At 31.4% G+C, this 23,719-nt stretch overlaps 2 protein-coding genes across 2 annotated transcripts; both read right to left on the bottom strand.

The window, feature by feature from the left end:
• Positions 1-2,476: 2,476 nt before the first annotated feature.
• LOC125819367 (uncharacterized) lies at positions 2,477-3,004 on the bottom strand. The gene has a single exon (XM_049498814.1). The coding sequence runs from the start codon at positions 3,002-3,004 to the stop codon at positions 2,477-2,479; it is 528 nt and encodes a 175-aa protein (XP_049354771.1).
• Positions 3,005-8,764: 5,760 nt separating this feature from the next.
• Positions 8,765-11,200, bottom strand: LOC125819320 (50S ribosomal protein L3, chloroplastic). Its single transcript, XM_049498776.1, has 2 exons — positions 10,551-11,200; positions 8,765-9,128 (listed from the first exon to the last, which is right to left on the bottom strand). Exons 1-2 carry the CDS (start codon positions 11,101-11,103, stop codon positions 8,839-8,841), a joined length of 843 nt encoding a protein of 280 aa, XP_049354733.1. The 5' UTR covers positions 11,104-11,200; the 3' UTR covers positions 8,765-8,838.
• Positions 11,201-23,719: the final 12,519 nt, after the last annotated feature.

Below are 23,719 nucleotides of genomic sequence, written 5' to 3'. Positions count from 1 at the left end.
GAAGCCAACTGCACTGCTGACTTCCTCTCTAAATGGAGCCATCAATTCAACAGAATCCAGCATTTTTATACCTGCCAGCAACTCCCTCCAGCAGCTAATGGCAGTTATCTTTTGGAGAAAATGGGGATGACCAATTTCAGAAGAAAGAAACTCAAGAGAATCAAACATCCACCTTAAACCTACTTCCCTATGATACCTATAGAAATTTCTATAGTTTTTGTTTCCCCTACCCTTTTCAGTTTGGCTATGGTTATTGGTAATTATAGCTATAGTGAATAGGCTTAGGTTTTTTATTCTCCTTGTAAGGGGAGAGTCTCCCTTATTTAAATTTCGTAGTGGATATGTAAAGAGAGGAGTCCTCTCTTAGGTGTCTTCTTTGATTTTCTTTTAGATTATGGGGATGAGTAGGTTAACCTTAGTAGGATAACGAACTTGGAACCACCATAGGTGGAGGTAAGGTTTATGCCCCCCTCCTTGTACTTTTGTTTCTATTTATGATAAGGTCTGGGGGTGTTGCTAAGCCCCTGACCCCCTCAAGGGTCGTTTAATTAAAAAAAAAAAAAACAATGCGATGCAAACATGTAGACTTGATGCAATTGCAGACTTCGTGGTCTGAGGACAACCCAACTAGAAGATTTTGGTCCTGTCCACACTTTCGTGTAAGTTCAATACATATTTCTTTACTTTTTTTTTTGTTCAATGTTTCAATAAATTCACTGTGTATGACCTATTTTAGGAAAATTCATGCAAGTACTTTAGATGGAGGGATCTTGAGGAGATTGATATGCAATCCAAGTCTGTTATTCCAAGATTGGCGAATAGAATTAAGGAATTGGAAGAAGCATTACAATTCTATAAAAGTAAAGAGAAGATGAAATTGTTGGAGAAGAAAGGTGATCGAGTATGTGATGATAAGCTAGTCAAGAAGAAAAAGAAGATGAAATGTAGCATCTTGAATTGGAAGCTTATCATAGTGTTTGTCACAGTGTTTTTTTTTATTTTAGGCATTAATAAGAATGTAAATGCTGGAAAATGTAGTTGTATGCCATTGGAATTGCCTTAGTTGTTATTTGTTGTTTTCGTTTATGTTTGGTTGTGTAATACATTGGAAGTTTGTTGTAGTTGCTTCTTTTTTCTAGTTTAAGGCAAGCTTATTTGGTTGTGTAATACATTGTTGTTTTTGTTGATGTTTGGTTGTATAATACATCTATTTTGGGTGATATTGTGACCATTTAACAATATACAGAACATTGTAATCTCGTCTGCCAACTTCCTTTCATACTTGATCGAAAGAGAATAATCAGAATGACAATCATTGTGACAAAATAAGAACTTCATTTCATTCTTACTGAAAGTTTGAAGTTGATACAACTTGATTAAATGTCACAAAGAAGAAAGTTGCATAAACAAACTTGGCAAAACACAATTGATACCCAATAATGCACCAAAATATAGTTTGGTATCAAGAAAAGTGTAAATAACACAATAATAACCAAAACACAAAAAAAAACAACCCCAAAATCATCTATTTCTTAGTAGTTGAATTGCTTTGGCTTTCATTAATAGCAACAACTGCAGACCTTGTTTGAATTCTTTTTTCACCCCTCATTTGTTGAAGTCTATTACTCGTAATGGCTGATTTTCCCTTCCATTTCACTCCAAAATGTGGTTGATAGCCAATATCTCCAGTAACTTCATCAGACCTCCTTGGAACTCTTGTACCAATGTCAACAACTCTACTACTTTGCATTCCATGTTGTATAAATAAACCACAAAGGTTAGTAAAAGTATATGAAAAATCAGCATCACCAACTAATAACAGTTGTACTTACATTAATAGTTATAAAACCATCATCACCAATCAATACTCCAAATCCTACCATCCTTGGCCTTTTAAAAGGTCTTGAATATTGTCCACCACTAGTGCCTTCATTCTCATGATTTTTTTGAGGCATACCTATTCCTCTGCCTCTTTCTCTATTCGTTCTTTCATTCACTTGGTTTTGGTGAGGCATCTCTCTTTCGTTGCTTGTGTTTTCATTTTCTTGTCTTCCTTGAGGCATTCCCCTTCCTCTGCCTCTTCCTTGAGGCATTGTCTGTGTGTTCTCCTAGCTTTCTTGAGACATCCCCCTTCCCTTGGCCCTTCCTCTTCCTCTGCCTCTTCCTTGAGGCATTGCATGTGTGTTCTCCTGGCTTCCTTGAGACATCCCTCTTCCCTTGGCCCTTCCTCTTCCTCTTCCTCTATCATTTTCATTATTTGATCTGGCATGATTATTATAATACAACATATTAGTATATATTCAACTAAATATTAATGACAATTGATACATTTACCTGTGGTTGAGTAGAAGTTGTTGCAGTTTGAGTTGGAACAGTTGGAGGAATAGGACAACTTCTTTTATTGTGGCCCTTTGTATGGCAATTGCTACAAGTCATAACAGCTCCACATTTGCTAAGCTTACCAGTTCTCTTTGTTTCATTTGTCGTTTTCGATTCTAGCTTTACTTGGTCTTCCAGGCAACTGTTTAACTGTTGGTGGTTGAACTGTTGGATTAACAGATGGTGGCCACATATTCATATTGTTCATTGGCTGGATAACATATTCATATGTCCTTAGGTAGGTTTCGTTGTTATAATAGCTAGCCACATAATGAATTGGTTCATATTGCTTGTAGTGTAGGGAAACAACACCATGAGGACAAGGTATGCCCTTAAGCTGCCAAGCTCTGCAACTACAAGTGCATCTAACAATGTCTACACAATGTGTAAAGCCTTTGTCTACAACCTCAAAACCCCTTTCTCCATTCCATGATATGTTACACTGCATTGACTTATTAATGTTTTGTTGTAAAATCTTAAAAGCCAGGGGAGAAATATTAGTGACCCATGTGTTTGAGAACTCTCGTAATTGGCCAATTCTTTTCATCATCCTAATCTCTTCCAGCATTGTAATGATTGTCTTGTATCTTGCAGACAATATCCATGAATTGAAGCTCTCTGCCATATTGTTATCAACTGAGTCACATTTGCTATGTTCTTTGAAGTATTTTTTACACCACATTTCTACATTGTAGTACAAAAGACCATCCAAGCAGTTACTTCCCAATTTCTTCATAACATCTATGTGGTCCCTCAATTCAGCTTCAAATGTAGATTTTGCAATCTTCTAGAAAACATTTCTTCTCTCTATTCCCTTCCAATTTTTGCACCAATTTGCAAAGACATGTCTAGCACACACCCTATGTTCAGCAAGTGGTAATAAAACTTCCACTGCAATTTCCAGTCCCTATTAAAGAAAGAAAATAAACATATAAAAGAGTTAATGTGAATAAAAAAGTATATAGAATATAAGATGAATGTGTATTAATAACCAAGGACATACCTTTTGCATATCAGTAATTAGGGTAAGTTCATGTCCTTCTCCAAGATGAAGATCGTTCTTCACTAGAGTCAAAAATCATGCCCAAGTAAATTTATTCTCAACCTCAACTACTGCCCAGGCAATAGGCAACATCTGGTTATTTCCATCTTTGCAAACTGTCAACAATAACTTACCTCTGCACACTCCTTTGAGAAAACATCCATCTAGGCCAATGCATCTCCTAGTACCTCCAAAGAAAGCTTTCTTTAAAGCATGAAAGCACACATAAAATCCTTCAAAGATTTTATGCCCAGTTCAACAGTTTCTCCAACTTTAACAATACAAGTGCTACCTGGATTTGTTCTTAAAATCTCATCTCTGTAATAAAAAATTCTACCATGCTCAACAATATGATCACCCATAATCTCTTTTAACACTCTAGCTCTAGCTCTTCTCACTATTGTCTTTCCAACTTGAATATCCAATTCTTTTCTAATAAGCTCTTGCAACTTGTTAATTCTGATGTTTGGCTGCTCAGTTATTCTATCCTTGTATATAACAGCTAGAAACCTTGAATTGCACAAATAGTTATGAGTTGAAGACATACAAATATGGACAGGGTTGTAGTTTTTAACCACAAAATCTGTAGTTTGGCTATCCAAACTTGCAACCAATAACCAAGGACAACCCTTTTTGCATCACCTAACTCTGACTCTTCTAGGCTCATTCACATATTTCTCAATTTGAATTTTTTCTTGAACTGCATATTTGGTTACAGCTTCCCTAAATACTCTTACAATTGTAAACACCAAACCTAATTCCCAAACAATGAAGTTGGATAAAAAATAACTCTATTTTTTTTCTTCTTTCTAACAATTTGTTCAACCTCTTCACCATCTCCCCATCCTGTTTCTTTTCTAATTCAAAGCTAGGAGCTTCATCACTAGGATAGTAAGGTTCATCACCCCCCTAACTTACCTAATAAGCTATCCTTACTGCCAACATTTGTTTCATCGTATCCTATATCTGGGCCCTTTTGAGTAGTATGAATATGTTCTGTAGTTGTGCCTCTAGTTCTCCTGTTTGACCTGTTGAAATGCCTTCTTGAAGCCCTAAAATCTCTATACTCTTCATGAACATTACTATCTAAACTCTCTTCACTACTATACACTTTAGATCTCTCATCTGATTCATTATCTGATTCATCATCTGAACTTTCTACACTTAGATTGGAAGGTTCAGCAGCAGGATTAGAAGGCTAATAAGAAGTGTTAGAAGGTTCACCAAGAGGATTAGAAGGCTGAGATGAAGTGTTGGAAGGTTCACCAAGAGGATTAGAAGGCTGAAATGAAGGGTTGAAATGTTCAAAAGGAGGACTAGAAGGTTCAGCAGGAGACTCAATTTCATTAAAAGATGTAAAAGATTCCCCACCTACACCACTGTCCATCACATGGGGGACATAATCCAAAGCCAATGGAGCAATTTCTGGCTCATTAACCTCATGACAGACATAAACATCCATTTTATCCCCATTTTTAAACATAGAGGAAATGTCACAAATAACCTAATCACTTTTAACTTGAACAAAAATCCATCGATTGGAGATCTAATAAAAAAGGAACAATCTGTTGAATATCCTAAGTCCTTTATGTAGCCTTTCAGTTCAAAATAAGACATTTGATCAGTGTCTACTTCCAAGAATTCAGTCACAGACCTACCAACATAATCAAATGGGGGACCAAACACAATTTCCCCCCCATGATACCATCTCAAAGTTATAAGAACAAATGACATTGTAAGAAATCCTGAAAACACAGTTACAAACAGATCTCAGAAACACCGAATCAATGAAAGTTACAACAATATTCAACAACAACAACCCAACAAAGAAATACACATCAACTGCAACAGGCCAACTTCCCAATAATACAGATGAGTAATATACACAACAACAACATGACGACAAACGAAATACGCATCAAACAATGTAAAATAAACTAACGACTAATCACTACAAAATTCACTTACAATGTAAAATAAACTAACCTATGAGCCTTCACTTCTTCGTTCTGCCATCAATATTCAACAAATTTCAACAAGAAATGTTACCAACTAGCTTTGCCTCATGAAAATTCTTAGGGTTTTGATCGGTTGAAGAGAGAGAGAGAAGACGAGGGTAGGTGAGAGTGAAATGGGTTGGAAGTTTCTTTGGGTTTGGGTTTGGGTTATGGGTTAAAAATGAATGGGTTAGGATAAAACCCGGCCTTTGTTAAATGGGTTGGAGGTGTGGCACACGCTCTTGAATTGAGAGCACTGATGTTGAAAAAATGATGTATTTATTGTGCTTTTGGATAGTTTCGTGGGGTAATGGACCCCCGCAAACTTAAGGTGTCTACTTAAAAAAAGGGTTTAAGTTCCATGGGGTAATTATGTATTTCCTCTACTAAATAACATTCTTTATAAAATTATCAATACATATAGAGAAAATACATAATTACCCCATTAAAGTAAGACCTATTTTTCAAAAAGACACTCAAACTTTGCGGGGGTCCTAATACATCCCTAAACTAGTTTAATATGAAATTATTGAACCATTTTTTGATATTTTATAAAGAGAGTGTATATCACTCACCTGAAGAGCGTGGAAACCAAAAAAAAATAAGATTAAACTTTTCTTTTGCAATATTTTTTATTAACTAAATAAATAATCGTTTATTTTACTGTTTTGATTTTTTTTTCTTTCTTCTCCTTCATAACCTTCACCATTGAAGGAGATGACAACAACTTGAAGTTTCTTTCTTTCTTTTTTCTCTCTTTTCGTTTTTCATTTAGATTGGATTTCAACAGAGAGATTTGATTGTAACTAAATAATACAATCTCAGTCCATAAAAGAAAATGTCTTTTTAGTATGATCAATAACAAAAAAATTCCATTGATAACGGAAGCAACAACATATTTGTTGTTTCATCCTCAAATTTCTTCTCCTCCTTCTTGCCCGGCTGGGGTGAGAAGCTCCGGGAAGATGATGGCGACTTCGAAGATAGAATCGTCGGCATTTCAATTAACTCCTGATCAATTTACGATGGCTGAAATCATGTTAAGATCAAGCAAAAATAATATCATCTGCGTTCGGAGAGAGAATTTTCATTTTTTTTCAAATACAACTCAGGTTGATTTAGAGCAAAAATTAAAGGAAAAATAAACAAAAAGAAGACTTTGATAGAAATTTTAATTTGAAAAAAATTAACTTTGAAAGCGGATTTGATTTTCCAGTTTTAATTTTGATTTAGTGTTGTGAATAGTGTTGTAGCAATGGCGGCCACTCTAGGGCGAAGAAGACCAACAGATGGGTTAAGCGAAGAAGAAAGAAAAAATAAAGAATCAAAACTAACAAAAAAAAACATAAATAAAATCAAAGATTGAGAAATTATATAAAATTGACACATGGCAAGTAACAATTGGTGTGTGATTTCACCTTCTTTCTTATAAGTGGGTTTGACCTAAAAATGAGGTATTTATATTACTTTCAATTCCGTGGGGTATTAGGACCTCTGCAAAGTTTGAGTGTCTTTTTCAAAAATAGGTCTTACTTTAATGGGGTAATTATGTATTTTCTCATATATATATATATATGGTATGCATTGTGGTACAACATTGGTCTTAGTATATATTTCACCATCAGAATGATTAAATATGTTTAACCAGTGTTTTAAAAGGCCGAGGCGTGAGGCAGAGCGTTTTATTTAGTATAGAGCGAGGCGTAAGCCTTGAGACGTGGGGCATAAGCCCTATGGATCATTAAATTTTTAATTTACAATATAGTATAATAATATAATAAAACAAAATTATAAAAATACATCAATAGTTTGAAATAATTACAAACATGATTAAAGAAACTCATAAATAAAACTTCTAACATGATTATTCAAGTATAAATAATCTAACATCTTAACTTTCTAATAATAAAAGAATCATAATTTCTAAAAAAATTATTTCTATCATACTATACAATTTACCCCCTAAAAGAAAATAATCAATAAAACTTACTAGTATTATAATAAAAACATCACTCCATCATGAATATAAATAAAATTACTTTCAAATAGCTAAATAAAATATGATAATTTTGAGACATATGACAAAACCATGAAGACCAATCATAAGTGAAAAAATAAAATTTTGCTACGTATTTTTAAAAGGAATGTTACGTAATATACAATCACCTTCACAGTGTTACGAAATAGTAAAGATCTGATACTACAACTTGTTATTTGAGTTACTCTCAATCTTCTTATCTCTATAGATTAAAAAATTATTAGGTTTCATTCATTTATTCAAGAATTATGAGGGTCAACAATGTTAACTAAAAATTTTAATACATAATTTGTGCAAGATCTGTTAGGCGACCCCAAGCGTTGGGAGTTGAGTGTGGCTTAGGGCGTACAGTCGGACGTTTAGGGCGTAAGTCTTATAGAACTAAGCCCCACACTTGAGTCTCGGGGCGTTTTGCTAGAGCCCCACCCCAGGTGAGTCTCAACAGAGTCTTTTAAAACACTGTGTTTAACTATATGTATAAAAATGGTGTAGATTTGTAAGTCGGTGTTATTATCAATTCTTATGTAAATAAATTGGTGTTCAATGTGGTATAATGTTAGTGTTCCGTTTCTCTTTTGTAATTATAATGACTTGCACTACAATATAGTAGTCTATAAAATAAATATTTTTGCACCAAAATTATACAATTTCCTAACAATAAAACACCAATTAAACTATAATCGTTTTAAATGCCAAACTTTAGACGAAAATCGAAATGGTGTACTTAAAAGTTTATAGTACGTGAAAAAACACTATTTTACAAATTGATATGTTGCGAAATTTCGTCATTAATTTGTTTCATACGATGAAATGGCTTTGAACAGATTGATATTTTGATTCGTGAATGGAATGTGTGTTTTTGAGGTTATGAGAGAGAACCTTTTGTATTGACGATTGAGAGAGAATCATGAAAGTTGAAAAATTGATGGGGAGAAAACTACCGAAGGAATATTAAAAACTCATCTTAGTCGTTTTAAAGTGTGCTTTTTTATTTTTACCTAGTTTGTTTTGTTTTGTTAGAATTCTACTGCTATGTTTAGAAAAAAAGTAAACTATTGTTATATAGGGGTTATTTTGTTTCTTAAATGGTAAATTTATATTTATGTTTTTTTACCCCTATAATGAGTTGGGAGGGAGTAAAATCCTTTCCTTCAAGTCCAAAAAAACAGATATAAAACTACACATTTTCATAGACTTGTTGAAAATGTAAAGATTTTTAGCTAAGAAATTTGACAAATAAAACTTGAAGGTAGAGATTGGTTGAAACATTAGCCAGCCTATGAAATGACGACATAGTGACAAAAGACAGAGAGAAGGCAGTATCATAATTTAAAAGAATAAATTACATCACTTCATAGAGTTGAGAAGAGAGAAAAAAAAAATTAGTTCTTGGGAATGTTTTTGCCTACAATCTTGGCCGGAGCTATTCGCAAAAGATTTCCAGGCTTACCAGGAAGAGCTCCTTTGATCATTAGGATCTTGAGTTCATCATCGATCTTGACAATCTTGAGCTTTCTAATCTTTGTCTTGGTGCCTCCCATTCGTCCAGGCATTTTCTTGCCCTTATATACGCGCCCTGGGGTTGTCCCAGCACCAATTGATCCTAGTTGTCTATGACTCTTTGATCCGTGAGTCATTTGACCCCTCTTGAAATTATGCCTCTTAATACCACCTGCAAGCCAATTCCACCAGTGCCAACAATGAGAGAGGGAAAAACAAGATATGATAAATAGAACTTGCTTTCTTTAAAGATAATCAAATTTGAGATAAAGTCACTTCTCAAGTAAGTGAGTGCTATATCTAGAGTCTAGACCGCCACCAATAGAGAACCAAAGAACTACCTGTACCTTGACTTAATAGTTACAATATGTCAATACATGGAAGTCTCGTCTAGATGATACTAAAACAACTATTCAGGTTATTAGGAGAAGGTTATATAATAAAGCTTGTTGTTTGGAAAACTTTTAAGACATGAAAAGCTGATAAATCCTACTTGCACATTTAAACATCTGAAAATGTACACTGGAATCAATCAGCATAAATAAACACTATGATCGACACCAGAGGATGGTATATACTATGATAGTAAGTCATGTTAACCAGAATATCAAGATATTCATTAATGAAGCTTATTTAGGTGCTGGAGCCATGCAACATGAAGAGGGGAGCTACCATGATGTTCAATTACAATGCCATTTTCAGATAGAATTGCAGTATTTACAGACAAAAGTACCGGTTATTGGGAAATATCAATAGAAGCATTAATACAAACCAATTGGCCAAAAAGTTAATGATATAATGTAGCTCATGTAACAGGCATATCAAGTAGCCTTATAGATAAGTAAAATATCATATTTACATCTATAGAGATGCATAATACATTCTGTTTTAAGGTGTGCGTGAATAAATGAATTGCAATAACATAACAGACCGCAATAATGCAAAACCAAAGACTTGGTATTTTGTTCTTGTAAGCTATTTCTTTCCCGTACTTTAGTAAGTAAGCATGTAAACGACCATCTCTCCGCAGATAAAAGATTCAGATGTATCACACTACTAAAACCAAACGCCACTTCACTTTTAAATAACAACACCAACCACGCCTCTATCCCAAGCTAGTCAAAGCTGGCTATATGCATTTAGAATATCCATTTGAAACTAGATTCACTAACAATACAAGTTCTCTATTTCACAGTTCACTTATGTAAGACAATATATTCATAGCTCACTGATGATAAGAAAAAACTAATCACAATACATAAAATCAAGGTCAATTGTACACTTCATTAATCAAATTGGGATGAACTCTTAGGACCTGTTTGGATTGGCTTTTGGCTTATGACTTATAAAAACCAAAAACCTTTTAAGTTACGATTTCTAACCTATGGCTTTGGCTTATTTTTGTTATTTTGACTTAAAAATAAGCACTTTATAATGTTGCCCAAACACTTAAAAACAATTGAAATGGGCACTAATCTGGTTTATCCAAAATACTGCCAAGCCTAGTACTTCATAGGAGGATAAATAAGGCTAAATTTAGATAATGACCCGAAAATGCAATCTTTAGGAAAATTGGAGTTGTAGAGAAACAGACCTTGAAATCCTTTTCCAATGGTTGTACCAGCGACATCGACCAAATCACCTTCTTTAAAGAGTTCATTAAAATCAAGTTTCTGTGTAACTTCAAATCCATCAACAGACTGAAGACGAAACTCCTGCAAATGACGGAGAGGAATAATCCCAGATTTTTCAAGATGACCCATTTCAGGTTTAGTTAGTTTTCTATCACGAACTCGTCGATATCCAACTTGTACAGCACTATATCCATCAGTAGCTTCAGTTTTAATTTGAGTAATAATATTTCCTTCGCGAAAACCTACAACAGTAACAGGCACCACTGTTCCTGAATCTTCAAAGAAACTCATCATTCCAAGTTTGGTTGCCATTATTCCAACTCCAGCTTCAAGTGAGGCAGAGATAGCGGGAGATGTTGAGATGCGGAGGATTGAAAGGGGTTTATGCTTGGGGAGTCGGAAAGAAGGGAGAAATGGAGAGTGCAGAGTTAAGGGTGTGATTGTGGTGGAAGTGGGTAGGGTTTTGAGGCGGAGCTTGGCTGTGGGCATTGTAGAGAAAGAGGAGAGAGACATCGCTGATTGGTTTGCTGAGAAAGAGAGGAGGAAGGGGGAAAACGCTCTATTTTAGGATTTCCTTATCCAGTACAAGATGGGGAAAGAGGGAGATGGATGCACATAACTAAGAGCCCCAATATATTTTAGGGAAAATTACTTATATACACATATTTACTTCAGAAAATTAAATAAAAGGTGTCAATTAAGTTTGAATTTTGTTTTTTATGACACTTTGATCAAAAAATGATCAAATCCACTTTAAAATGTAATTAAGTAAATTTGGGATTAAATTAGCATTTTCAAAACTTTCTAATCTTTTATAAAATACAAAAAACACTTCATTTTTCAACTTTTATAATTCTATCTAAACCATTTTAAAAAAAAGTAAAAGAAAATAGAATTTTCTCTTCTTCTTCTTCTCCCAACGTTCTCTTCTCTCTTCTCTTCTTCTTCCTTATCCGACTATCAAAACAAACATTCTCCCCATTATCTTATCCTCCTCCTCATCTCCGGCCGTGACTCTCTCCTCTTTTTGAACCGAAGATCGTGTTCGACTTAAAATGGGTAAGTCATTTTTTTGAAAGATTTTACAATTTCAAAGAAACTCTTGATACTAAGTTATGTTCTTGGGTTAATGAACAAGAAATTGTTCTATAGATGTGAAAAATTGAATAATTGTGTAATCACTACTAAAAAAATAGTGAATACCGACCTAAAAATTTCCGACCTCCGGAGGTCGGTATTTACAAGTAGTCGATTTTTATGCAAAATAGAGCGGGAAAATCAAATTTCGACCTCTGGAGGTCGGAATTTTTTCCGAAAAAAATGAATTACAATAAAAACCGATCTCTTGATGTCGGTATTAAACAAATAACAAATAATACCGACTTTCGAATGTCGGTAAAATTAAATAGTATGTAAAAAATAAATTAATATAAAATATCAACCTCATGAGGTCGGTATTTTTTATATTTAATTGAGAAAATAATACCGACATCAAGAGGTCGGTTTTTATTTCTGGGAAAAATTCCGACCTCCTGAGGTTGGAATTTGGTTATTTTGCATAAAAATCGACTTCTTGATGTCGGTTATAATACCGACTTCCGAATGTCGGTAAAATAAAATAGTATGTAATTAAAATACCGACCTCATGAGGTCGGTATTTTTTCTAATTACTATTAATTAAAGTGACATCCGGAGGTCGGTATTTTTATTTCATCTATTACTTTTAAAAGCGACATCCGGAGGTCGGTATTTTTATTTCATCTATTACTTTTAAAAGCGACATCCGGAGGTCGGTATTTTTATTATTACTTTTAAAAGCGACATCCGGAGGTCGGTTTGTTGTTCATTTTACACCTATAACAATTTTTGTATACTATGAAATTACGTTGATATGAAAACTGACAACAAGTAGTCGGTTTTTATGCAAAATAAAGCGGGAAAACCAAATTCTGACCTTAGGAGGTCGGAATTTTTCCCATAAAATAAATTACAATAAAAACCGACCTCTTGATGTCGGTATTATTTTCTCAATTAAATATAAAAAATAAAATTGAGAAATATTTTGATTTAATTTTATTTAAATCATCTTCCGAAGGACGATTTTGTGTAATATAAAAAACAAAAAAATTATAATATCGACTTCTGGAAGTCGGTAAAATTAAATAGTATGTAATAAATTAATATTTTCAATTAACTTTAAATAAATTGTCTTCCGAATGACGGTAATTTATACAAGTTAAAAAATAATTTAATATAAAATACCGACCTCCCGATGTCAATATTATTTAATTAAATTACTTTTTAATGTGATACCGACCTCATGACGTCGGTATTTTTTTATTAAATCTAATTACTTTTAATAAAAGCGACATTCGGAGGTCGATTTGTTTAAAATATTCCTATTAATAATCATAATTTTGCTATTGTGCACAATACTAAAATTTCATTTTACACCTACAATTAATTGTTCAAAAAGTGTAACAATTTTGTATACTTCTATAAATAAAAAGTTAGAATTTGTGGAATAAATAAAAAAATATCTATAATCCATATTTAGAGTATGAAACTACGTTGATATGAATTAGGAGATAATTATACTTATATTTCTAGAGTAATGTACAAATTCTATCAGTCCTTCGTCTAATCATGAACTTAATATCTGATGTCATGATGTAAAGGTGAAAAGCTAACATATAATTCATTCGAGTATGAAATGCGCGCGAGATAGCTAGTATTATTATATACGTTTGATGTAATTGAATGGATGTTAAGTGTAGTGATCACCTTCTAATTATGATGACATGTAAACGATACTTTATCGGAGTATAAAATACGTTAATTAATTATATACTCCTCGAGTAGTTTAACAAATCAAGTCTTATATACTAGTGGTTTAGATATGAAATACATTATCAATTAAAAAAATATCGATGATCAATTCAAGGAGATTTATATATTAAATTTGATATTGATAAACTTTTGTTGATCAATAAAATTAAATTTATATAATTAGGAGTTATATATTTTAAATTTATAAAATTAACTTGATCGATAAAATAATTTTATTAAATTAAATTTCTGTTGATGTGTAGTTAAATTTTATATATATATATATATATATATATATATATATATATATTTGATATTGATAAACTTTTGTTGATCAATAAAATTAAATTTATATAATTAGGAGTTATATAATTTAAATTTATAAAATTAAATTTATCGATAAATTAACTTTATCGATAAATTAAATTTATTAAATTAAACTTCTATTGATGTGCAATTAAATTTTATATATATATATATATATATATATATATATATATATATATATTTATTTATTTATTTAATTATATACTCCTCGAGTAGTTTAACAAATCAAGTCTTATATACTAGTGGTTTAGATATGAAATACATTATAAATTAAAGAAATACCGATGATCAATTCAAGGAGATTTATATATTAAATTTGATATTGATAAAATTTTGTTGATCAATAAAATTAAATTTAATGTATTTCATATGTATGTATATATATATATATATATATATGTATGTATGTATGTATGTTTAATTAATAAATCAACCTCAAGAGCTGAATTTATATTAAAATAAATTAATAAATACCGACCAAAAGAGGTCGGTATATTTAAATTATTATTTTATTTAAATAATATTTACTTCACGATGTCGGTATTTATTAAATATTTTTAAATATAAATAATTATTTTAAAAAATACCGACATCCCGTGGTCGGTAAATTAAACAATTCTTTTAAGAAAAGAATGATAATATCAAGTCTCACTCTAAGTAAAGTCTCAAAACCTAAGTGAAGTCTTACTCCCCACCCCTACCCATCCCCGACCGGCGACCCACCATCCCCGACCGGCGCCACCGTCGCAGCAGCAGAGGAGGTCGCGCGCAGCTGTAGAGGAAGGTCGCACCGCCTCCATATCAGTTTTCTCAGTTCGCGCCATCATCCCCGACCTTCTTACTCAAGGTGAATTTTTAGAACCTCCATAAAAGATTACTTTTGTTTCTATTTAGTTGAAGTATCTCAAAATTAGAGTACTAATATACTTAGTTTGATTGATTATTAGTTAGTAAGTTAATGATTTAGGGTTTTTGATTGTTAGTTTGAATTATGGATTATTTGATTGTTAGTTTGTGTCTGTTGATTGTGAATTGAAAATTTTAATGTTAGGGTTAGTTTGAATTAGGGTATCTTAGGATTTGTTTGAAATTCGGTATTTCTTGAGTTAATTAGTTTGATTTTGGAATTGTAAGATTAGATTGAATTAGGGTATTTAAGGGGTTGTTTGAATTTGGGTATTATTTGAGTTAGTTTGAATTATTATAGAGATTTTAGGACTAATAGTTTGAATTTGGGATTAGGAATAGCTAGCTAATTTTAATTTAGGATTTAGCACTAGTTAGATTTTGGGATTTAGGGCTAGTTTGAATTTGTGATTTTAAGACTAGTTTGAATTTTGAATTTTGGACTAGTTTGAATTATTATTGAGATTTTAGGACTACTAATAGTTTGAATTTAGGATTTTAGCACTATAGTTTGATTTTTGAATTCTAGGAGTACTTTCAATTTGTGATTTTAAGGCTAGTTTGAATTTGGAATTTAGGACTAATAGTTTGAATTATATTTGATATTTTAGGACTAATTAATAGTTTGAAGTAGGGACACTTGCTAGCTAGTTTGAATTTAGAATTTTAGGGATTTAAATTACAACTTAATTAGAACTTATAATTAATTATAACTTGAATTTACTATAAATTGAACTTAATTAGGAATATGAACTTGAAATTAGAACTTGAACTTGGAACTAATTAGCTTGAATATATAACTAAATAAGTTTAGAAATTAGATATGAACTTGAATTGAAACTTGAACTTATTAAAACTTGAATATATATATATATATATATATATATATAAAACCAATATTCTTAGATATGAAGTTTATATTTAACTAATTTAAGAACTTTTCGTGCTAGGCAACTGAGGAAGCTCAACATGTAAAAAAGTTGATACAGGACTATATTGCTTCTTTCATCAAAGTTGGAGATAAGGTTGGTTCTTCTAAATTTCTCAAGTTCAAGTACAATTGTTTTGAATAATGTGTTTGTGTCCATCCAGTATTAATACTTAGCTTTAATTCTAGTGATTATAATTGATTGTTTGTTAGTATATTATTGTTTTTGTTTGCCAGTTGTGTTATTCAATTGTTAATTTGATTTGATTATTGTTAGTTAGGTATAGATAATTGAAGATTTTATTTTAAGGTTTTTTTAAAAAGAAATTAGGCATTTTTAAATTGGGCTTTGTTAGTTAGTGAAGAATTAACATTTTTATATTTTAGGACTAGTTTAAACTTGAGAATATGTAATTTGAGGTTGAATTGGGATTTTTTTGGATTTGATTTTAGGACTAGTTAGTAAAGTGTTAATTTGAAGTTAGAAATTAGTAATTGAAGTGTTATGAGTAGAAGATGAATGTTTGAATGTCATGAATTTAGATGATGAATGTTTGAATGTCATGAACTTAATTAGAATTTGAAGTTGAACTTAGAATTTGAATGTGAACTTAGAACTTGAATTTAGAACTTGAACTTGAACTTAGAATTTGAAGTGAAACTTAGAACTTGAACTTAGAACTTGAACTTGAAATTAGAACTTGAACTTGAACTTAGAACTTGAACTTGAAATTAGAACTTGAACTTGAACTTAGAACTTGAACTTGAACTTAGAATTTGAAGTTAAACTTAGAATTTGAACTTGAAATTAGAATTTGAACTTAGAACTTGAACTTGAACTTAGAATTTGAAGTTAAACTTACAACTTGAACTTGAAATTAGAATTTGAACTTGAACTTAGAATTTGAACTTGAACTTAGAACTTGAACTTGAAATTAAAACTTGAACTTGAACTTGAACTTAGAACTTGAACTTGAACTTGAACATAGAACTTGAACTTAGAACTTGAACTTGAAATTAGAACTTGAACTTGAACTTGAACTTGAAATTAGCTTGAACTTGAATTTAGAACTTGAACTTGAACTTGAACTTGAACTTAGAACTTGAACTTAGAACTTGAACTTGAACTTAGAACTTGAACTTGAACTTGAACTTAGAACTTGAACTTGAAATTAGAACTTGAACTTAGAATTTGAACTTGAACTTGAAATTAGAATTTGAACTTGAACTTAGAACTTGAACTTGAAATTAGAACTTGAACTTGAACTTAGAACATGAACTTAAAATTTGAAGTTGAACTTAGACTTGAACTTGAAAGTAGAACTTGAACTTGGAACTAATTAGCTTGAATATATAACTAATTAGTTTTAGAAATTAGATATGAACTTGAATTGAAAACTTGAACTTCTTAAAACTTGAATATATATATATATATATATAAACTAATATTCTTGGATTTGAAGTTTATATATAACTAATTTTAGAACTTTTCGTGCTAAACAACTGAGGAAGCTCAACATCTAAAAAAGTTGATACAAGACTATATTGCTTCTTTCATCAAAGTAGGAGATAAGGTTGATGCTTCTAAATTTCTAAAGTTCAAGTACAATTGTTTTCAAAATGTGTTTGTGTCCATCTAGTATTGTTAGTTAGCTTTAATTTTGTGATAATTTTTTTATGTCCATCGATTGTTTGTTAAGCATAAATACCAACACTAGTTAATCCTATTGATGACAAAATTGATTTTCTTGCAAGATCGATTTGTGTCCATCTAGTGTTGGCACTTAGCTTTAAATTTAGAAATAATATATTTGTTAAGCATAAGTACCAACACTAGTTGATCATATAGATGACAAAATTGATTTTCTTGCAAGATCGATTTCTGTCCATCTAGTGTTGACACTTAGCTTTAAATTTAGAAATAATATATTTGTTAAGCATAAGTACCAACACTAGTTGATCCTATTGATGACAAAATTGATTTTCTTGCAAGATCGATTTCTGTTCATCTAGTGTTGACACTTAGCTTTAAATTTAGAAATAATATATTTGTTAAGCATAAGTACCAACACTAGTTGATCCTATTGATGACAAAATTGATTTTCTTGCAAGATCGATTTCTGTCCATGTAGTGTTGACACTTAGCTTTAAATTTAGAAATAATATATTTGTTGAGCATAAGTATCAACACTAGTTGATCTTATTGATGACAAAATTGATTTTCTTGCAAGATCGATTTGTGTCCATCTAGTGTTGACACTTAGCTTTAAATTTAGAAATAATATATTTGTTGAGCATAAGTACCAATACTAGTTGATCCTATTGATGACAAAATTAATTTTCTTGCAAGATCGATTTGTGTCCATTTAGTGTTGATATTAAGCTTTAATTTAGAAATAATATGTTTGTTAAGCATAAGTACCAACACTAGTTGATCCTATTGATGACAAATTGATTTTCTTGCAGGATCGATTTGTGTCCATCTAGTGTTGACACTTAGCTTTAAATTTAGAAATATTATATTTGTTAAGCATAAGTACCAACACTATTTGATCATGTAGATGATAAAATTGATTTAGTTGGTGGATTTAGTTGTTGGAATTAAGTCAAAACTAAACTAGGTAAAGTTAAAAAGTTGATATGTTGTTTAAATAAGTTAAAATAAATAATGTCGTTTAGTTAGTGGATTTAGTTTGTTGGAATTAAGTCAAAACTAATGTAGTTAAAGTTAAAAAGTTGTTCAAATAAGTTAAAATAAATAATGTCGTTTAGTTAGTGGATTTAGTTGTTGGAATTAAGTCAAAATTATTGTAGTTAAAGTTAAAAAGTTGTTAAGTTGTTTAAATAAGTTAAAATAAGTAATGTGGTTTAGTTAGTGAATTTAGTTGTTGGAATTAAGTCAAAACTAAACTAGTTAACGTTAAAAAGTTGTTAAGTTGTTTAAATAAGTTAAAATAAATAATGTGGGTTAGTTAGTGAATTTAGTTGTTAGAATTAAGTCAAAACTAAACTAGTTAACGTTAAAAAGTTGTTAAGTTGTTTAAATAAGTTAAAATAAATAATGTGGGTTAGTTAGTGAATTTAGTTGTTGGAATTAAGTCAAAACTAAACTAGTTAAAGTTTAAAAGTTGTTAAGTTGTTTAAATAAGTTAAAATAAATAATGTGGGTTAGTTAGTGAATTTAGTTGTTAGAATTAAGTCAAAACTAAACTAGTTAAAGTTAAAAAGTTGTTAAGTTGTTTAAATAAGTTAAAATAAATAATGTGGTTTAGTTAGTGAATTTAGTTGTTGGAGTTAAGTCAAAACTAAACTAGTTAACGTTAAAAAGTTGTTAAGTTGTTTAAATAAGTTAAAATAAATAATGTGGGTTAGTTAGTGAATTTAGTTGTTGGAGTTAAGTCAAAACTAAACTAGTTAACGTTAAAAAGTTGTTAAGTTGTTTAAATAAGTTAAAATAAATAATGTGGGTTAGTTAGTAAATTTAGTTGTTGGAATTAAGTCAAAACTAAACTAGTTAAAGTTAAAAAGTTGTTAAGTTGTTTAAATAAGTTAAAATAAATAATGTGGGTTAATTAGTGAATTTAGTTGTTGGAATTAAGTTAAAACTAATGTAGTTAAAGTTAATTACAATTATCATTATTGTTTGTGTAGATGGATCCTGATCGTAGTTGGATGTATAATAGAAACAATCAAGCTTGTTGTTGTAGCCGAAAGAGAGAAGAAGAGAGAAGAAAGAGAGAAGAAGAGAGATGAGGAGATTGCGGCAGCAAAGGAGGTAGAGAACAAGAGGTATGCAGCGCTTCAGGCCCAACTAACTTTTCTTTTTGAATCAGGAAATATTCTTCCTCCATGTCCGGCTAGCAGTGATGGATCTAATCAGGAGGGTGATGAGAATGAAGTCTGATAAGGAGAGTGAGGATGATGAGAATGGTAAGTCTGATAAGGAGAGTGAGGGTGATGAGGAGTAGTTGTATCTATTTGACATTTTAGAATTCAATATTTTTGGAATTGTTTAATTTGATCGTATTTTAGTTTATTTTGAAGTTGGATGAAGTTTATTTTGAAATAGTTTAATGTATATGTTGAAAATATTGTGTTGTTTTGGTTGGATAAAGTTTATTTGGCTTTGGGTTGTTTTGGTTGAATGAAGTTTATTTGGCTTTGGGTTGTTTTGGTTGGATGAATTTTATTTGGCTTTGGGTTGTTTTGGTTGGATGAAGTTTATTTGATTTTGGGTTGTTTTGGTATAAATATGCAGGTGGGCAACTAAAAATTGCAGCAATTTGCTGCCTGTTTTGTAGCAGAAAACCGACCTCCGGAGGTCGGAACTTCAAAAATAAAAAATAAAAATATCGACCTCCGGAGGTCAGAATTACAAAACTAAAAAATAAAAATACCGACCTCCGGAGTTCAGAATTTTAAAAATACAAAAATAAAAATACCGACCTCCGGAGGTTAGAATTTTAAAAATACAAAAATAAAAATTCCGACCTCCGGAGGTCAGAATTTCAACATTACAAAAATAAAAATATCGACCTTCGGAGGTCAGAATTTCAAAAATACAAAAAATAAAAATACCGACCTCCGGAGGTCGGAATTTCAACATTACAAAAATAAAAATACCAACCTCCGGAGGTCAGAATTTCAAAAATACAAAAAATAAAAATATCGACCTCCGGAGGTCGGAATTTCAACATTACAAAAATAAAAATACTAACCTCCGGAGGTCAGAATTTAAACATTACAAAAATAAAAATACCGACCTCCAGAGGTCAGAATTTCAACATTACAAAAATAAAAATACCGACCTCCGGAGGTCAGAATTTCAACATTACAAAAATAAAAATACCGACCTCCGGAGGTCAGAATTTCAAAAATACAAAAATCAAAATACCGACCTTCGGAGGTCGAAATTTCAACAATACAAAAATAAAAATACCGACCTCTGGAGATCAGAATTTCAACATTACAAAAATAAAAATACTGACCTCCGAAGGTCGGAATTTCAACATTACAAAAATAAAAATACCGACCTCCGGAGGTCAGAATTTCAACATTACAAAAATAAAAATACCGACCTCCGGAGGTCAGAATTTTAACATTACAAAAATAAAAATACCGACCTCCGGAGGTCAGAATCTCAAAATGCAAAAATAAAAATACCGACCTCCAGAGGTCGGAATTTAAAAAAATGAATATTCCGACATAAAATAAAGGTCAGTAAATACCGACCTCCAAAGGTCGGTATTGAATAGCGACCAAGTTTTTTCCGACCTAGGTTGGGATGTTGATTTTAGGTCGGTATTTCAGGGAATACCGACCTCCGAAGGTCGATATTTGTAGGTCGGTCACTGTTTTTTAGTATTGAATGGTACCTATTATTTTTGTTTTTAAAAGAAAATTTATAAACCCAAAAAAATCCTAATTTTTAGGAAATGTATATGTGAAGAGACATTTTTGTTGTTGTTTAGTGAAGAGTCATTTTTGTTGCTTTTGTTCTTCTTTTTGTGATCATTTTGTTGATATGATTATAGAAATTTAGTTTTGTTCAGTTATCCAACATTTTGTTCATCTTGTGTCGTATGTTGCAACATATTAGTGATATGTTGGTACATATTCCAACATAGTTGTCATATGTTGGAACATGTCACCTATGTGTTAGACCAACAAAATGATCATTTGTAGTAATAGAAGATTCATTTGTGTCAATAGAAGGTACAACTGTGGCAACATAATGTTCATCTGTGCCAACATAAGTATAAATTCTTACCTTTATTATTTGATTTACCTTGTAGACAAAATGTTACAAGGAGCTTCATCTGTGGCAACAACTCAATCTTTTGCCAGTGTTGCTTCCTCATCTAACATCAAATGCTTTTCTTGTCGATGCGAAGGATGTGAGTAACAACATGAATATTTTATTAGTCATGTTCAGATGAAAATGTTATGGTTACCACCATTGATTAGATTTAGTTTTGATGGTTATGTATACCATTGATCTTTTTTGTTGATAAGTTATAAAAAACAATTGATGAAGTATTCATTTTTGCTGATAATATTAATGATTATTATTTTTATTATTTTGTTGGAACATATATAGCCTTTGTTGTAAAAAAATCACATAATTATCTGTATGTTCTCCAACAGGAAGGTCATATGTAGCAACATATAGAACCTTTGTTGTAAAAAAACTCACACAATTATATGCATGTGCCCCACAAAAAGGAGATATGTGGCAACATATGTCACTTTGAATTGTCATATGTTGCAACATTATACTATTGAAATTCAAAAATAAATAAAAAGGTAGTTCAACCGTTTGGTGGGAAGACTGTGTAATTTTTTTCTATTAACCTTCAATTTATAATGTTTGTTTGTTTTATCTTTTCAATCATTACTCTTCTTTACTTTTTAATATTAATTGTTACTTCAGTATATTGATGAAATTCTCAGCCTCATGTGGGAGAGGCGGTTGAGATATCCTGAGCACTATGATTCCACGGATAGAATCATTGATCTCAACTTCTATACCAACTTCAAACAAAGGTATAACAATATCAGCGATGAGACAACAAGAGTTGGTGGCAAAAGCTTTACACAGTTACTTAATGAGTTTGTATGGAATGACAATATGATTGACTACATCAAGGGCATTAGACCATATTCTGGAGGCATCGATTGGATTGGTGCAAAAAAAATTCTGATAGTCATGAACATGAATAATACTCATTTTGTGACTCTTGAGATCCTCTTGCACGAGGGTCGCATGATTGTTTATGACTGCAACCTGACGTGTACGGAACATGATGCATTTTTTACATTTGTACAACATGTGTTCGACTTGTTGTCAATCTTATTGAGACAAAGTGGAATAATGAAGCATTTGTCAGATAAGCTCTTTAATGAACCATGGGAATTTGAAGGTCGATTGAAACTCATGGTAAAAATTACCACCAGTGTCGCGTGCGGATCATATTCGCTTGCATTTATTGAGCATTTGATTACCAACACACCAATTCAACCTCCCAACACCTTGTTGTGTGACAATACGGTTGGTCGATTACAATGAAATCGGGTTGCTGGGATAATAGCTAAGAATTTGGAGCCTTGATAATGTGTTTGTAATTAATGACAATGTTTTATTTTATCTGTGATGTTATATGTTATGTTGTTTCAATCAATTCCCTTTTAACTCTATATATCCACTACATGATCAAATGTTGCTACATAAATGAGTCATCTGTAGCAATATTTGCCTCAAATGTTGCAACATTTGACTTATATGTAGTAACACAAAGGTCATCTGTAGCAACATATGCCTCAAATATTGCCACATTTGACTTATATGTAGCAACACATGGGTCATCTATTGCAACATATGCCTCATATGGTAAAATGTTGTTATATAAGGGTGATATGTTGCAACATTTGAGGTATCTATAGCAACAAATGAGTCATCTATAACAACATATGTCTCAAATATTGCAACATTTGACTCATATGTAGCAACACATGGGTGTTATGTTATGTTAAGAACAAATAAAAATGTTGGGACTGAAGTGCAAAACTATGTTTATTTATTATTTTGGTCTAACCAAACCTCAATCAATTAGTTGCGTGTTAAAAAATAAAGGACAAAAAAGACTGATGAAATAAATAACATCATTATATCTCATGCACTCCAGAGATCTGAGATTCATGCGAAGAGAGAGAAAGCGAAGCGACGAGGAAGAAAATAAAAACTCTATTCTTAAAATGAAAATGAAAACCCTAATTTATATAAATTCCTTCTAGAAATGAAATAATGGGCCGATTGGGCCAGTTTTATAGGTTGGACCTATGACTTTTATAAAGTATTTACGTGTTTTATCCAAATAATGTACATATGTTGCCACATATGACATTTGATAGATGGGTTAATCGGTAAATTAAGCAATGAAAAATATCAAATTGGACCATATTTTAGTAATTTTGACCATAATTACACAATAAAAAGATGTTATAACACTTCGAACAACAATTTACAAGGGTGTTATATAACTATCATATGGAATTACTCAGTCATTGTATGATGAACTAGTGGTATGATAGTATTTGTAAAAGTAATTGATAGAATTGATGAAGGTTGTTATAGTAGAC

The sequence above is a fragment of the Solanum verrucosum genome, unplaced genomic scaffold (assembly GCF_900185275.1).
Source record: "Solanum verrucosum unplaced genomic scaffold, falcon-dt-bn FXZP01000207.1, whole genome shotgun sequence".
Lineage (NCBI taxonomy): Eukaryota > Viridiplantae > Streptophyta > Magnoliopsida > Solanales > Solanaceae > Solanum > Solanum verrucosum.
The sequence above is the reverse complement of the archived record's forward strand: the minus strand, read 5'-3'. Positions and strand labels throughout refer to the sequence as shown.

Excerpts from the sequence above, each read along its gene's own strand:
- LOC125819320 (XM_049498776.1), bottom strand. The coding sequence starts at position 11,103 with ATGTCTCTCTCCTCTTTCTCTACAATGCCCACAGCCAAGCTCCGCCTC. Across the intron at positions 9,129-10,550 it reads CATTGGAAAAGGATTTCAAG|GTGGTATTAAGAGGCATAAT; the intron begins GTCTGTTTCTCT and ends ATTGGCTTGCAG.
- LOC125819367 (XM_049498814.1), bottom strand. The coding sequence starts at position 3,004 with ATGGCAGAGAGCTTCAATTCATGGATATTGTCTGCAAGATACAAGACA.